General features: G+C 44.4%; 1 protein-coding gene across 1 annotated transcript in view; it reads left to right on the plus strand.

Moving 5' to 3' along the window:
* Nucleotides 1-5484: 5484 nt before the first annotated feature.
* Nucleotides 5485-17216, plus strand: part of TAL1 (TAL bHLH transcription factor 1, erythroid differentiation factor) — a 31453-nt gene continuing 19721 nt past the window's right edge. Inside the window, exons 1-3 of the mRNA XM_032217929.1 lie at nt 5485-5621; nt 12162-12725; nt 14332-14423. Coding sequence (XP_032073820.1) covers nt 12163-12725; nt 14332-14423 — 655 coding nt within the window. The 5' untranslated portion in view covers nt 5485-5621; nt 12162. The remainder of the gene's footprint in view (nt 5622-12161; nt 12726-14331; nt 14424-17216) is intronic.

Consider the following 17216-nt stretch of genomic DNA (forward strand, 5'->3'; position numbering starts at 1 on the left):
ATGCATATGTTATTGAGTCTTTGGCTCCCATTATCCTCTCACTAGCTTATGCTGCTTACTCATGTGTAGGTGCATTTGCGTGATCAGCCTGCCAAGTGAGCTAAATTGTTTCATGTGCTTCAAATCATAATACACATGAAAGTGACAGAGGAAACTCTCCATCCTATGTGGCTGTAACCTGCCCTTACCCATTTTACTGGAATTTATGAGGTTTTTGACATGTCGATATGCATTTTTACTAGAAGTTCAAGTGTGTTGGAAAAGCATTCTCATCCCTCCAGACATTAGACAGCCTCTCTTGGCCAAATTAGTGCCCAGCTATTGGCTTCTACATTAGTTCTGTTTCTTGAATCCTTTCATGCAATCCCCCCCCCCCTCACACACACAAACAACACAACTTTTTGGAATCAACTTGGTTTCTAACAAGGAGAGTTGGAAAACAAAACCACCAATCTTGTATTGGAAACAAGGTATATTTACACAAGTTTATCTTTATACAACTCTAGAATGGAGTCAATGGAGAAACTAATATTAGATGCAACAGCAGCACAGCACACTTGCAGTGGCAAGAAAATAATATGGAATAATTGGAGTTTATTGATGTGCTCATTTTCTTGTATTAGTTGGCTTCAAATACTTCCTCTCTGCAAAAGTGTTTAACTAGCCTCTAACCATCTATCAGGGGAAGGTCTATGTCCCTCCTTTCTGAGATTACATCTGGGTGTTTTCATGTACCTCTACTGTCTGAAGTAGAATCTGATTTTATTTGCTAACTTAATATTATTGGAAACTGTTCTCTAAATTCTTCACATTATTTTGACAGTATCAGATGCCCAAGTGGGAGTGGAGGAGGGGAAGTCTGCCAGAAAAGCAAAGATTTAGAATTACACAATAGAGCCAAATCCTCACCCTATTAATGCTCCAGTTGCTGGATATTTTTCTTGCTGGCTGACAATATGCTGAAGTGGGTCGTTAACTAAGCCAGAGCAGAAAACCAGTTAATTGCATATTATAAGTGGCACACACATTACAACACAATTTAGTTAGGAACCACATATTGCGCAATGCAAACAGCCAGTGTTGTGATGATGCTGTTCAGTGGTGCAAAGATGAGGTGGATAGCAGTTTAAATGAGAGAATAGGTCCTCTAGTATTGCACTATGATTCTTTGGCATGCACCAAGAAATATTTTGAGGATTGTTTCACACAAAACTTACTTTCAGGATTCTAAACCCTTGCTTCCACAAAATAAGACTCAAAGCCATTAGATCTTTCCACAAAATATTAATCCAGAATTAGACAACTTGGTATCCTTGGTGACATTTCGGGCTTCAATTCCTTTCAGACCAGCCAACAGAGCCAATTGTAGAGACCTGAAAAGAGTATTGTCTAAAACAGAGGTCTCCAACCTTGGCAACTTTAAGCCTGGCGGAGTTCAACTCCCAGCAAAGCTGGCTGGGGGATTCTGGGAGTTGAAGTCCACCAGGCTTAAAGTTGCCAAGGTTGGAGACCCCTAGTCTAAAAATACTCTATTCAGGTTTCAAGGTACCAGGTTGTCTTATCCTGCCTTGACCCCAGGTACAGTATATGATTCCTGGCTGGGACTACTGAGTGACCAGACCAGGGCACTCTGCTATGATCTCAACATAACTCCATCTATATGGGATCCTGACCCTGCACACAGAGAGGCCTGTTTATCAAATGAAGGGCAGGATGAGAGAGATGGAGGAGGCAGAGGAGAAGCGTGATCTCCATTACTGTGCCCGCCCGGGCAGACGACTTCTGTCTTTCCCATTTCCTGCCTCTGGTGGCTAAAGGAAGTGGCGCTCGTGTTTCCTGACTCTGGTTTAAAACACAGGCCCAGCATACAGTCGTGACTGCTCGGGGAACTAACACTTCCAGCCGTTTCCCCTCCGGCCTGGTGAAAAACCTCTCTGGGGAAAATCCTCGCGCCCCCACTTCAACTCCAGATCTTGTCCCCAGGGCAAAGGGGGGGAGGCGGATATTTAACCCCGCCACTCATCTTTCATCTGCCCTGGCATTTACCCTGTCAGTCCTTCCGTTTCCTTTGCCGACTCTTTGACCGAAGCTTTTTCCCGTTTGCCCCACTTCATTTTGCATTCCCCGGCTGATCGCTCTCTCCTTTAGGCTGGACACTCCAGAAATGGTTTATTCCACGGCGGCAAGCGCAGCAAACAACACACACACGCGGCTGTGCCACTTTTGGACCCTCAATCTATCGTTGCCGGAAGGTCTACGTTTTCTCCTTCCCACCGAAACTTCATTCCCCATATGGAATAAAAACCGTAGTCTTAAGAATATTTTCTCCCTCCCCCCGCCCTCACGCATGGAAGAGACCCAGAGACACCAGATTAATCAGTTTTAATCGATTGCAAGGGTGCTTTGAAATAACAGGATCGCAGGTGGTAAATGGGAATCTCGGAATCTCTCCAATCAATTGAATTCTGTGGGAATTTCCCAAAGAGTAATCAGATAAGTAATCTGGATCAGTGGTGAAATCTATTTTTTTCTACCGGTTCTATGTGGGTGGCTTGGTGTGGGTGGCAGGGGAAGGATACTGCAATATCTGGTCTGTAAACCAGGAGCAGTTAGTTCTACTTAAGGGAAAGGTGGGGAAACATCATTGTTGCGATTGATGGTACTGTTTTGCTGTGAATTGATTGATAAGACCTTACATGATATTTCATTTTATTCCAGCAAAGTGAGTCAACCTGTTGTGAGATCAGATGCTTAATGGATGTGTTAATGCATACCTTCAAGTCTCTCTTCGCATCAAGATGGGTCTCTTCTCTAAGGACACAACCAGGCTATTCAAGAACTCCTGCCCTTCTTTCCACAAGCAGGTTGGCTTAGAGATGGTGGATAGGTTGGCTTTCCTTACCACTTGAGGCCATGATATGAATTATGTGGTTATGGCTTTGCATCTAGTGTGATCATAGCCAAGGTAGCTTGAAAATTTATATTAAACTAAGATTTGTAGCTCAGGAAAAATATCTGAACCAGTAGGGTATTCAATACACCATGATTAACCAAGCCATGGCTTCCTGTGATGTGTGAATCTCTTTGTCAGGACAGTTTGGTTCTGAGGATCCTTGGTGCTCTCTGAGCTTGCTTGTTTTCTTGCAGATGCTTCATTACCTAAACTAGGAAACATTATCACTTTGGTTCTGTTGTTTACTATTATTACACCAGAAAGATTTTAGTTGGAAAATAAACATCCTTCTCCCTCCCATCTCCTTACTCACCATTCTCCCCAGGGAAGTGAAAGTGAGACCTGTCACTGAGCTGATCAAGGAAGTATTCTGGTATAAGCTGTGCTCCATTATCCCTGAAAGCCCAAATTCTACCACAGAAAGGCCACTGAATGATGCAGCCCTTTCTGGAGCCAATTTATAGAAGGGGTAAGTGGAAGGATCCTCAAGCATCATCAGCTAATGGAGAAACAAGCAGCAAGCTCTTTCACTTAAAGTGGGGTCAGTGGAATGGTGGGATTAGCCCCCTCTCAGTTTCCCTTTTGCTTTAATCCTTTGTTATTTATAAGCTGCCTGGAGTTGTTCAGAACAATTTATGAATGGCCAAATGAATTGATTGATTAAACTTAAGAGCGAAGCAGAAGGAAATGCTTCAATGTTGCCAATCAGTGCACCTCTTCCTTTGTCCTGGCAACATTGCCTGGTAATCAAGCAATGTAGGGATTGAAATCACCCAGCTCTCAGCTGAGAAACACAGAAGAGATCTGGGATGAAAGGAAGAGAATCATTAATAATCAGCAAATTCAGTCCTGACTTTATGGTTTAGAGGCATAAGGCTTGGAAAATGCTAGACCAAAATCTGGAATCATGCTCTTGTGATTACAGTGATCATCAGGGCATCTAGTTGGAATGGAAAATACCAAATACTACCACCATCTCTCTCTCTTTTCTCTCTCTCTCCCTCCCTCCCCCCCACTCTCTACTCTCTCTCTCTCTCTCTCACACACACACACACACACACAGAGAGAGAGAGAGAGAGAGAGAGAGAGAGGAGAGAGAGAGAGAGAGAGAGAGGAAATTAGAAGTTTCAATTGCACCAGAGTTGTTGCTAGGTTAGAAAGACACTTCTTGCACAAGTCTTTAGAAATATTAAAATTAAATCATAAAAATAGTAAGGGAAAAAATAGCTATGCCAAATCCTTGTCATCATTCTGTGATACACCTGCTGGTGACACAATCAGCACACAATTGTCAGAAACTGGTTTCTCCATTTGGATCAATTTGGGCAGCAAAGAACTAGCACTCTTCCAGAATGCAAACTTATATTTATAAGGAGCTCCTGTAAAACCTAACACGTTCTAGGGAAAGTGCTAGTCAGGCACCTTCGTGATGACCAGCTGCCTGGTCTTTCCTCCAACCCAAGCCAAATTCCCATGGAGGCTGGTGCCCAGGCACCCAAAGGGAGAGGTGTGCCAGCAGTGACCCCTATGAACTGGATAGGCCCCAACCCCTAATCACATCACCGCTCAAAGAGGCAGCCAAAGGTTTCAGGCCAGATCCATAGCAAACTCTGGGGCGAATGGAAACTATTACTTCAAATCTGGAAAAAGCTAAGAGAGATTTTAAGGGATGAGACAGAGTCGACATCCCAAGAACATGGCAGAAAAGAGGTGGTCAGAATTAATTAGTCTCATGATAAGGGGCGGGAAGTCCATATCATTTAAATTGTAGCAGCAAATCCTGGCAGGCAATTCCAGCGTTTCTCAATCTGGACCCCCTTGAAGATGTATAGCTGGGGAATTCTGGGAGTCTAAATCTATCCATCTTCAAGCCCCTCAAGGTGATTCTTATGCTGAATAATTGTATGCTAAAAATATTTTTCTAAAAATAATACACACATTAGTTTTATTGACAAGCTGCTCTCTTCAGCCGTTTATTTTTAAGCGACAAGCGACCACCCTGTCTTCCCTTTAGCGGTACCGTACCTGATTTATTTTGGCTCATTAAATTTAATTAAGAACAGGGTATGTGTTCCCTATTTAAGTGGGGTATGTGTGTGTGTGTGTGTGCGTGTGCATGGAGGTGGGGGATGGATAATCACCTCCAAGAAAGCTAAAAGAAAGGATCTTTATTCAAAAGTGGGCAGTCGTTGGGAGCATTTGATTATTCTCGCCTCCCTCTCCCCACCCATCTCTTTGCTGTCTCTTTTTAAAGTGCACATGAGCGCGCAAACAGACGCGTCTTGAAAGCTCTAAAGCTAGCGATCCAAAATTCTTCTCCCTCTCTCTTTCTCTCTGCATATCCCTGCAATAATTTTCCGCTTTCCCTCGATAAAATTGCCAAATAATAATGAATCATTTCATAAATAATGGGTTTAGGGGCTTATCAGGGCAGGCGGGCCAGTGCCAGCGGCTTATCTCGCTTGGCCACGTTGCTCCAGCGATCCGCTCTCCATACTAAATAGGAAACTGTACGTGATGTGGGAATTAGTTCCTGGCGCTGCGAAGCCGCCCAGCACTTCTCCTCCTCCTCTAAAAAAAAAACAACTATAGGGGGGGGGGGCAATACCAGCCTCCATGAATAGGCCGCAAAATGGCTCCAGTCATTTTCACCTACGAAAAACAAGTGGTGAGTAAAAGGGGTCGTTTTTCCTCTCTTTTTGTTTGGTTTGTTGTTCAAGAAAGAAAATCGCTTCGTAGGTTAGCCTACCACGGACACACACACGCAGAGTGCCAACTGATATATACATGAGTATAGCGGTAGAGGAGGTATTCTCCTTGAACTAATTTGTTTCAAAGGAGAGACAGCGAACCACACAGGAAAGGCAGAAGGAACAATTCCTCGCTCCTCATATCACCCACTTCTCTTTCTCTTATTTTTACACCCAGATAGCAAAGAAGGGCTTGCGGGGTGGTGGTGACGGGAAGGACGGCCAAATCCTGGGGTGAATTGTTGAGCTATTCTTATTTTGCTCACTAGCAGCGCGCGCGCGGGGGGGAGCCTTGTAGGAAACCTTCATGCTGATCCAGAAAAGAAAATACTGGCGGAACTGGGCTTGCTGAAGGCCAGGAAATGGGGAAAGAGCAGCGCCCCGAAACGCCTTCAGTGCCCCTGCGAGTAACCCCCCTCCCCCTCCAGTTTTCTCACCAGACAAGTATTGGGGGGCTACGGGCATAGCGGCCGGGCTGGTCGCCCCCTAAAACTCGATGGCTTTGGGGAAGATTAAGACGTCGGGAAATCCGATTCGGCGGTCTTGAGTCCCTACCCGCCCCGTCTCCTTCCCCGCCCCCCCTCCATAATTCGGCATGCAGGAATGGAAATGAAGAACGGTTTTCAATTGTGAAGTTCCAAGATACTAGCAGGGAAGGGAGGGAAATGCCGGGAAAGAACGGCGACAAAATTCGGATGCGAGAAGGCTGCTCGGTTTTTCTGTGGCTAACAGGCCTTAAAAAAACCAAAAAACAAAACCCCAGAGGCTTCCTTTGTAGGCTTCCTTGAAAGTATTTGAAAAGGAAGAGAACACAAAGAAAAGAGAAAGGAAAAGAATAGCTTGGCGAAGGGCATGGGTGTCTTGTCAAATTAAAAAAAGTGGGGGGGGGAATTGTGCAAAATAAATATTATTATGATCTAAAAGAGAATGTGCTTGCAGAGGTCTCATGTTAAAGGACTAGATGAAACGGAGGCATCCATTAGTACAGCAAAATGATGTAAATTGGGACCTCCAGAACAAGCTGGACTGAAGGTAGTAATAGTAATCAGGGAGCTAGATTTGTTGAATAATGTTCTTTGATATAATTAAAATATTTTTGCCCCATGAGTCTATCCTCTTTGTTCAATAGAATGTCAAATATAAAACAGTTTTTCCTATATTGGGTGGTCATTTCTGCTGCTTTTCTTCTGATTTCCACTGAACACTATTTATGGTGATCATTAAAAATCAGGCTAGTAAATGAAGTTTGTAGTCCAGATTGATAGATGGCAGCCAGATTGATAGGCAAAATGTAATTTCCTATAGCTATTGTGCTAGTTCACCAGTCTTCTGATCCTTAATTGTGGTATCTATACATACCTTGTGAATAAAATGTAAATAATTTGGCTATTAATACATACAGAGTGGCATATCTTAATTCCACAATAGGACAATATTCCACAATAGCACAATAGGACAATATTAACATACAATTAAGTGTGTAATAAAAGCAATCACTCGGTGCCTGCAATAACTTTATGAGTTGAAAGAAGAGACTGTAAATTGCACAAATCAGTAAGACACATCACAGCTAGTCCTCAAACTATTCTGGAAATGGAGAGAAGCCTCAGAACTGAGATCCAGGCTGGTTCCTATTTTTAGTACACCTGTTGTAATGAATGGGACTTGCCAGTCACATCTAACTTGGATTACATCATTTCAGTAGGACTATTTGTATTTTTGGATCTGATATTCCATTCTTAATGGGGAAATACACATTATGTTCCTTGCGCCTTTGTCTGTTTCAGTTATAGTTTAAAACTATGGGGCTCATCATGTTGAGACTTCACTCCTGGCAACAGGAAGGCTGCCTTAGGTCGCAGCACCAGTAGCATATGGGTTGTCTTTTAAAAACGATTGTATTGAGGTTCATATTGTGAAACCACTGACATCCTGTGACATATTTATTAAGCTCGAATCGTATTATTATAACCATTTAAAATGCCTTATATTTTTAAACTCCTGATGTGCTGACCTAGATATCTCTCCTGCTGGGAACTCTGGGAGTTGTAGTACAATCAACCCCGAAGCATAGGCTTGGTGGAGAAGGAGTATTCTCTCACATAGCCTCGCTTTTTCCAGCAGGAACATGAAGATCTCTGACCTGCTCTGTCCCTCTTCTACAGCAGACAGGCTACCTCTTCCCCATCTCCCGGACGATCCAGTGGTTCTTTCGTCTGCGTCTGTCCGCTTTCTCAAAATCAAAACTCTTTCAAATGAGTACAAGAGAGGGCTTTTTTTTGTACAGGTAAGGAGTTACACAAGGAAGACGCAAATATTTCCGAGCTGACCAGGAATCCTCTTTGGCGAGAGGTCTAGACTGCAGAACACTCTGAGACACGCATCCTTCGACTAAGCCGCGGTTCACGTTATTCAGGTTCGCTGGCTAAATTTCAATGGGAGAGAGGTGGTCGCTACACGCTAAGCCAACATCGGAACCCAAAACTAGGCAATTCCTCTCCTACCATGGTTTAAAGAATTTCATGATCCCCGCCTCCAAGGAAGTGCCCGGGAATACTAAGGAAGTGTATGTGTGTATCCTAAAGACCAAACGGAGAAATTCTAGGCGTTCTTTCTAGACTGAAAGTTCTCTAGGCTGCCTGAAACGGAACGGAAAGCGCCACCATCCTCCTGTGGTCTCTTTTTGGTGTGTGTGTGTGTGTGTGTGTGTGTGTTAGGGGTAGGTTGGCAGGGTTCCTTGTTTCTGCTTCCCAGTCCCTGCGTCGCCCCATTTCTTCCGCCCGCTTGCAGAGCTATGAGGCTGCAAGAGTTTCGGCGTTCCCCAGGAAGTCTCGGCCGGACCTTCGCTCAGCGCCTTAGGGGGTGGAATAAGAAGGCGGCGGCCTTGACAGGGAGAAACTCTTGGCTGAGCCGAAGTTGCTGCGTCTTCAGACTAACAGGTGTGAATGATGTTTCCCTGTACTAAGTGAGAAATTCTATTTTTTTAAAAAAGGGGGGAAGGGGGCAGAGCAAGCCACCCAGAGACGCCAGATCAGAGATTGATGGCCGACGAGGAAGATTTTCTGATTTACCCGCTGCCAGCAAAAACAAAAAACCTCTCGCCTTTCCGTGGCCAGAGAAATCAACGTGATCGCTTTTGGGTTCTAAAGATCGTCAGAAAGATACCTCCCGAGTCAAGAGCCCGGGCAGATCTGCAAGTTAAAGCTGTGGGGGTGGGGGGAAGAAACACGTTTCCCAGAGAGGAGAAACTCGTTGCGGCCGGCGAGGCCTCCAAACCCACTGGATCGAGGTCGCTTTGGAGCTAGGTGCTCTTTAAATAGCCCGCTCCTAACATCGAAAACAGTTCAATTTGGAGCGTCTGGATCTCCATTGCAAAACTCCGGTCAATCCCTGGATGGCAGCCAGGTGTTCGAGATTTCGTTATCGGTGCTCTCATCTACCGACATCCGCAGTTCAAGATAGGGAAGCCCTACATGACCCCCCCCCCCGAATTGATGTTGTTTTCCATAAAAAAAAATCGAATCTAAGCCAAAAGGTTTGGGACTTCGCATTTTACGGACATTCAGCCAAATACAGTCTGCAAAGTCCAGATATCTCTGATTTATTCAGTAAACAAAGAATGGCCGATGCTAAACTCAGGCCCTCGCCAGCATGTTGCTGACCTTCCATTTAAGTCGGAAGACTGCAGCTTCATAGATGAGTTACAGCACAACCATGTATAGTAGCTTGAATCATATAACCGGTGAAGCCACAACATAATTTGTTTGGCTTTGGCTTTCTAGGAACACTGTAACGCTAAAATATGATAGTTTCTCAGTCGTAGTGGTGGATTCACAAGAAAACATAGCAAACCTTCCTTTAATGTTTCACACACACGATTGTACAAAGAGGACATTTGCTTAACTTGACATTTGGGTCAGTTTTTTTAAAAAAAATTTATTTATGGAAACATTCTTTATGCGCTGATAAAGCTGACTCGGTCTTTGCTTCACCTTCAGTTCATCATAAATTTTGCGTCCATTTAACCCCCCCCCCTCAACAAAAGAGAGCCAACTGCCGCTTGGTTTTGTACGTGAGGCGTGAAATTAACCAGGGAGGCTCAGTAGAGAAAATCGAACGAAAATGATTTGATTGCATTTAAGCAATCTCAAATTTTAGTTTCTTTAAGTCACATCACTAGTTAGTCGGAATATAAATTTGCTTCAAATGACAACCCTTCAATCGGAATAAAGGTAATCACAATAAAAATAATATGGCCTGATCTCCAGCTCACTCTTAAATTGAAACAGCAAGGCGGAAGATTAAAGCTTAATCCTAAATGCATTTTTAGGGAATGTTTACTAGCAATTAAGACCTACTGGACTGGTTTCTTGACAGAAAATGTGTTTGGGATTGTAGCTATTAGAACGAAATCGGGAAAAAGTGGTTTTAGCATTACGCTCCCATATTTGATGTGAAGTTTGGCGTTTTTAGAAAAAACGTTTCGGCTATGAAATCCTTTTTCCCCTTACCTCCCAAAACTGACTTCAGCTGATCTTGCAGAATCCCAGCCCTCATCCTTTGAAGCGATTCTTTATCTCTCTGCCTAGCCGGAAGCCGAGCATCGGTCTGCCCTGGCATCTAAGAAAAGGGCTTTTTAAAAAAAAACCGTTATTGTCTTCCGCCTATCAATATGACGAAGGTAACTTTTCCTGGGAGTAACCTCGTCGCTCTACAAGGGACAACTCGTTTTTTTTAAAAAATTAACATACATTTTACACGTATACATTCTCATAATTATTATTCTTATTATATTTTAACACTTTTAAACATTCATTTTTCCATATAAAAATAAGTATAATCGAGATTTCTTTGCTTACCATCCCTTACACCTATTTTATTTTTACTGTCACACTTTTCCTTCTTTTTCTCCCTCTCCTTTTTATTTCTTTTCTCTCTCCTTTACTTTCCTTCTTCCCTCCTCTCCCCTACTCTTTCCCCTTCCCATATCCTCTCCTCCTATTCCACCCAGTCTTCCTCTCCTTTCCTCTCTTTTCCTCCTCTTCCTCTCTATATTTCCTCTTCTAATTGTTGTGGTTGCCTATTTTCCCCTTCCGTCTGGTGTATTTTCGGGATGGCATTCCAGCAAACCCGGTTTAATGTGGTGGAGGATAACCGTAAAAATGGTTTTGGTTTGATATGAAATTTAACTGAATCAAATTTGATACAGCCCCGACCACAAATACTCGAATGCCGAGAGGGACGTTGGAACACAAGTGATTTCCGTGCTTCGTTTGGCAGAAGGTGTCTCTGTGTGTGTGTGTTCAATGTCGACATTCGGGGACGAAAGTGCGGCAGCGGTGCATTGCGAACCTGAAATCAAGCGCCAGTCTCTGCAAACGCTTTCTGCCAAGATGTGCCGCTTTCCAGGAAGCGGATGGAGGCTCGGTACCTCGCCACCTATTTCCTCGCGGCGCAGATTGGAAGGCGGAGCTGCGCGGTTCTCCGTGGGTACCTCCGTGGGGCATTGATTCTCAGCGCCTTTGCGACTGTTTCTCGCCTTCGTTTCCTTGCAATGCCGAGGGAGGAATAAAGTCGACTTCAGTCAGGGCGCTGTCACTAGTCTACACCATTCTAACTACCCTACACTTGTTGTTTGGCATTGTTGTTCTTTCTGCCTTGGTATGATTTCTGATGTACACACGCTCCCTCGCTCATTATTAATAGAAGTGAAGCCGATTTCGTGGTTTTTTTTTTTTTGTTGTTGTTCCCCGAAGGATTGGGCCAAATAATAATTCCGTTCTAACCTTCGGGCTGAACTGTTCAGGTGGCCATCTTGAAGGTTAACCCCACGGAGCGTTGAATTTTCGGCCTCGGCCCACCTCTCCCACGCTTTGGGAGAGGCGCCCGCCGGGCCAAGGAAGGGGAAGGGAAAGGAGGAGCTCCCATAAGGTTTCTTCCCCTTGTGAATGGGGTTTTTTGCATGTCTCAGAGCCCCCAGATGAAGGTCTCCTTGCGCCCTCCTTCGGGCCACGTGGGTATCCCGGGACTGAGAGCTGGGCGCTTCGGAGGAAGCGCAAAATCCGCCGAGCCGAGCAGCGCAGCTTTCCGGGCGTCCAACCTCCAGCAGGGGCCCTCCGCCTCTGCCCGTGACCGGAGGGCCTCGCTATCCTCCGCTGGGACTCTTTGGCGACGCGGGGTTTAACTTTCCCTCAGATGCCCCTTCTTCTCTGCCCCCTTTCTTTCCCTCCTCTGGCATTCCTGGGTTTCCCACCGCTCTCCTTCCTCCTTTTCCACCTCCCTCCGTCTCTCCCTTTTTTCCCTGCTCTTCTTTCTCTTTGCGTTTCTTCCTCTCTTGGGCTTTTTCCTCCTTCTCTCCCTTCCCATTTTTTCCTCTCCTCCTTCTCCCCCCTCTTCCCTCCATCCTGCCGCGCCCCTCCTTCACCGCTCTCCTCTTGGCTCTCCTTCCCCCCTTCCAGGATGCTGATGGAGAGGTCCCCCAGTGACCCGCCGCGGGATGCGGCGCACGGAACCGGAGCTGGAGCGGAAGGCGTCGGCGAGCCGGACTTGGGACTGGGTTCCGGCAGCAGCAGCAGCAACGGCGGCGGCGATCGGAGGCGCGGAGGAATGGCCCTCCCGGGGGAGCCGGCCTTGCTCGATGGAGTTGCCAAGGAAACGAATCGGCCACCCCCCTCCCCCGGCCCGGGGCCCCCTGCTGCGCCGGTGCCAGTGATCGAGCTGGTGCGCACAAGCCGCCCTATAAAAGCCAGAGACGCGCCGCTCGGGGCCCTGCAGAGCCAGAGAGAGCCAGACGCCAGCTACAGCAGCAGCATCCGAGCTCCGCGAGACGAACCGGCCACCGCCCTCGCCCTCGCCACCACCGCGGGCACTGGAGCGGGCACGCCCCCGGCCGGCGGTGGCATCGGTGGCGGCAGCAGCGACGTCCGCATGGTGCACCTCAGCCCTACGGCAGCCCCTGCGCTCCCGCTGCCGGCCAGAGCCATGCTCTATGGCCTCGGGGCTCCGCTCAGCGCCGCCAGCAGGTCCGTTGCGCAGCCCGGCGAGGCTTGGGATGGGGGGCTTTGGGGAGTTGGGGTTGGGGGGCAAACCCGGTGGGAAGGAGGGAACGGTTCTCCGTTAGCTTCTGCTTGATTCCTGTTTCCAGAGGAAGAGATCTTCCCCGCTGCCTGCCTGAGTTTTGTGGCTCGCAGCCGTGTCTCATTCGCTTTTTCTTCTCTAAGACCCAACGCGGTTGGCTTCGGTGTTTCGCAGGCGCTGTTTTTCTTTGTTTTTATGCTTTCTCTTTGTCCCCCCCCCCGCCCCCGATTTTCCTTCTCCGTGTGGGAAGGTTGGGCTGTGAAGCCCCGCTAGTATCTCTTTTTCTCTTGGGCTGCGTTCTCTAAATCTACTCGCAGTGGACTATATATATAGGTAGATGTGTGGGGCTTTGTGAACGTGCGCGTGTTCCTACGCGCGTGTCTGTGTGCTGCCGTGCAAGGAAGTCAATGCGATTTTCCTCCCTGAGCCGATAGATCAGAAGAGAGGAAAAAAAACCCAATGGACAATCGAAGCAAACCGATCTTCTCTTCTTTCTGCTGTCGGTCTGATATTAAAGTCACAAACAACGTTTTCTGCTGAAAATAAGGCAGAGAAGACTAGGTTTAAAGCCAGCATTAAGTGTCCCGTTATAATCCTTAGGCATCAGCCCATATAACCTGATGCCTTCTAGAGGTGTGGGACTACTTCTCCAATCACCCTTTGGAACATTAGTTGGGTGATGATGGGCATTGTTATCCATAGATCTTGGAGGCACCATGTTGGCAAGGTTGGTACAGACCATTTATCAAAATGTGGCAGGTTTGCGGCAAAGACCTTTTAAAATGTTGCCACCCACCTTCCACCCTCTTGTCAAAAGAAACACAAAATGCTTACTTGTAAGAGATGAAATATTTGTAATATAGCATAACAACTTAAATTTGGGGAAAATGCCTGAATCAAGGGGGAAAATCATTCTAGAAATATTTAGTTAATGGATGTTTATTCACGTGTTATTATATTTAGGCAATCATTTTTTCCTCACTGCAGAAATGCAGTACACGTTAACATACATGTGTTACATATGCTAGGAATGAACATTGTGGGAGAAAAAGAAGACCAAGCTAGCTTAAAGGGTTAGGAAAGGTATGAACAATGTATCTGGGAGTTAAATACTGTAATCCTAGTAATTGTCTGATAGACCAGACAATTCTTGAAAATGTGCTTCAAAATGTATTTTAATTCTTCTGTTAGAAATGTTTGACAAGTGTTGGGCCTCTGGATCTGAAAAGCCAAGAAATTTAGATTTCTTGTTATAAAATGGTTCATGCTAAAAGTGTGGTAAACATTGCCCACACATGGTGCACAAACGGCAACAAACGGCAACAAAACGGCAACAAAACATCCTATTGTGGGAATTTTGCCTATTATGTACATTTTCAGCAGTAGAAATGATGTTGAGACTCTAATCCTGACTGGTGCACCAAATTCACCACCAAATTCAATAAGATTTTTCTTTTTTGAGATTGCAGTTGAATGATGCAGTTAGGAGATGTCTGCAGAGCTAATTTCTCTTCTCCCCACACCCCTGCTTTTCTGCTTTTTCCTTTGTAGTGGATATTTTGGTGAACCCGAAAACTTTTCAATGTATAACAACAACCGAGTGAAAAGAAGACCATCCCCCTATGAAGTGGAGCTCTCTGATGGTGAGCTGATCCCCATCACCACAACATCCCCCTCCCAATGTGTTTCTTTGTGGGTAGTATGGCAGCTAAAGATTAGCAATTGCTATTTCATTCCTTGTATTGCTGGGTGATGATGCTGAGAAGAAGGGGCTGGGGTCTCTAGAGACAGGAAATTCTTGTGTAGGGCAATTTATAGCTTGCAGCAAAATGTTGCAGTATTGTGTGCTTTGGTTTGGATTTCTAGCCCTCTTCATAGATAACCAGAAGCCGGAATTCCATGGTTAGTGACCAGTTATTTTGTTCCCTTGGCTGTTTTAAATTTGGATGGATGGATGGATGTATAGGTAGATAAAAGGTAGATATAGATAAATTGGTAGATAGATAGATAGATAGATAGATAGATAGATAGATAGATAGATAAGATAAGATAAGATAAGATAAGATAAGATAAGATAAATAAAGAGAGAGTTGATATAGGCTTTATGGCTCCTTTAGAGCTGTTCCTGTAATCCGTAACAACTGTGAACTAAAATCACAATTTTATTTTATTTTTTAAATGCAATCTGTTAATTACATTAACAGGGACAGTGCTTGGAAGCTAGAGGTTGCAATTCAAATCTTTTCTTATTTTTTTCAACTGTGTTGCTTAATTGCAATGAATTCTCTGTCCTGTCATATATCCATACCTGGTCGGCCTGCTGTGGTAGGGGAATGGATAAAGCACCACCTTTTGTGCTGGCATTTTGCAAATTCCAGAACAGAGAAAGCTCAGGTAGAATCAAAAGGTAGATTAGTTCATGGTTTGGAATTGCAGATGGGAAGGAAATAAATGGGAAATGGGACAGTCTCATTTCTCAGTCCAGAAGGAATCTGATTGCATCTTTTGAAATGATCGTATTTGATTAAAAAGTATAAAAGCTACAACTTCCTAGTATAAAAGTATAAAAGCTACAACTGCATGTGGTGGCTCCCACTCCTTCCCTTCTCATCTCATCCCAATTTAAATTAATTTTGCATGAGTTTTGCTACCTCACACATTTGATGAAATGAGTTGTCGCTTATACCTTGTTAATCTGAAAAGATGCTACCAAGTTACTTCTGGTTTTTATGCTGCCCTAGACATACACAATTCTCTGTGTGTAGAACCACATTTGTTCCATAACAAATAAAGGTAGAAATTGGGGAGGTGTAGCATCTGTGTTTTAAACTCTCTCTGCAACTCTCCAGCCACGTATGTATTTAGCCTCTCCTGGAGTTTGTTTATTAATTCTGGAACTTACTGAAATGTAAACACAAAGATGTCATTTTATGCTTTTGAAAGTAAAAAATAAAAAGGGATGATGGTTTGATAAATGTATTACATTCTACATTACCATGTAGAATGGCTTCAAAAGCAGAGCATTACCATGTAGAATGGCATTCAAAAGCAGAGCAAAAAATGAAGGGGGGGGGGTCAATGCAAGTGAAGATTTAGTTTAAAGCCATTTTAGATTATATATAGCATTGTGGCTTTTGTGGAATTTGTCTTTCATTTTGATGAAAGCATCGATCCAGCAAATGTGCTATATATACAACACTAGTCATTTGTATTCATCTTAGTTATATATTAGGTTTATATGAATATTTGATGCTCTGAATCAGTTTGGACTGATTCACAGATCAGATCAATGGATCCTTTGGTTCAAACCGAACCATGGGTGCCTGGAAGTATAGAAGGCCGCTGCAAATGAAACCCCTTTTTATGATACATACACCAAAGGGGCAGGGCTTCAGCCTGTGGCTGCCAGGTTTACTCTTTTGATCTTCCTCTCCATTTCAGTTCATTCTTGAACTGAACACATTTGAATCGAATCAGACCAATGTGGATGTGTACATTTAATGGTCTAAATTAGTCCCAAGTGAATCTAATTGGCAATTGTTTCATATTTATGACAGTTGGGGTGGCATGATCCCCTTTTGCAACCTTCTGACAAGCAAAGTGAATGGGGAAGCCAGATTCACTTAACAACAATTTGACTAATTTAACAACTATAGTGATCCACTTAACAACTGTGACAAGAAAGGTCGTAAAATGGGACAAATTCACTTAACAAATACTTCACTTTGCAAAAGAAATAGTAATAGCACTTAGACTTATATACCGCTTCATAGTGCTTTTACAGCCCTCTCTAAGCAGTTTTACAGAGTCAGCATATTGCCCCCAACAATCTGGAGCCTCATTTTACCCACCTTGGAAGGATGGAAGGCTGAGTCACCTTTGAGCCTGGTGAGATTTGAACTCAAATCAGTCAGCTGAAATTTTGGACTGAATTGTGATCATAAGTCGGTAAGGCAATGACTTCAAAGGATGTAGATAGGCTCTGAAAGGCTAGAAGGAAGAATGGACAATGTTGGAGGCTTGATGGGCCAGACATTGTACAGGAGAGGAGTGAGCAAAGCCAACATCTGGATGAGGCTTTATGAACGTGGAGGAAAAACTGTGGTCGTAGCTCTAGCCACTGTTATTGAACAGGCCCTGACTGTCATGTATTGCTCATTTGTTCAAGAGCAGCTAAGAAGAGATTCAATTATTATGACGAGGCTGACTTAGTTATCCCAGAGCAGTCGTGCTATACCTAGTGCCCTTCTGATATTGTGAATTCAGCTCTCTTAATTCCTTGCAAAAAATGCCTTAAGGATAATTAATTGGCTCAATGCCAAACAATGGTCAGGCCCTTTCCCCAGTATAAGATTATTTTAAGAAGATGGGCAGGAATTTTAATAGATTTTAAAGCAATAAAATGCCTAATTTATTTGGTCATGATTTTCCATATA

This window comes from Thamnophis elegans, chromosome 5, assembly GCF_009769535.1.
Source record: "Thamnophis elegans isolate rThaEle1 chromosome 5, rThaEle1.pri, whole genome shotgun sequence".
In the NCBI taxonomy this organism is placed as follows: Eukaryota; Metazoa; Chordata; class Lepidosauria; order Squamata; family Colubridae; genus Thamnophis; species Thamnophis elegans.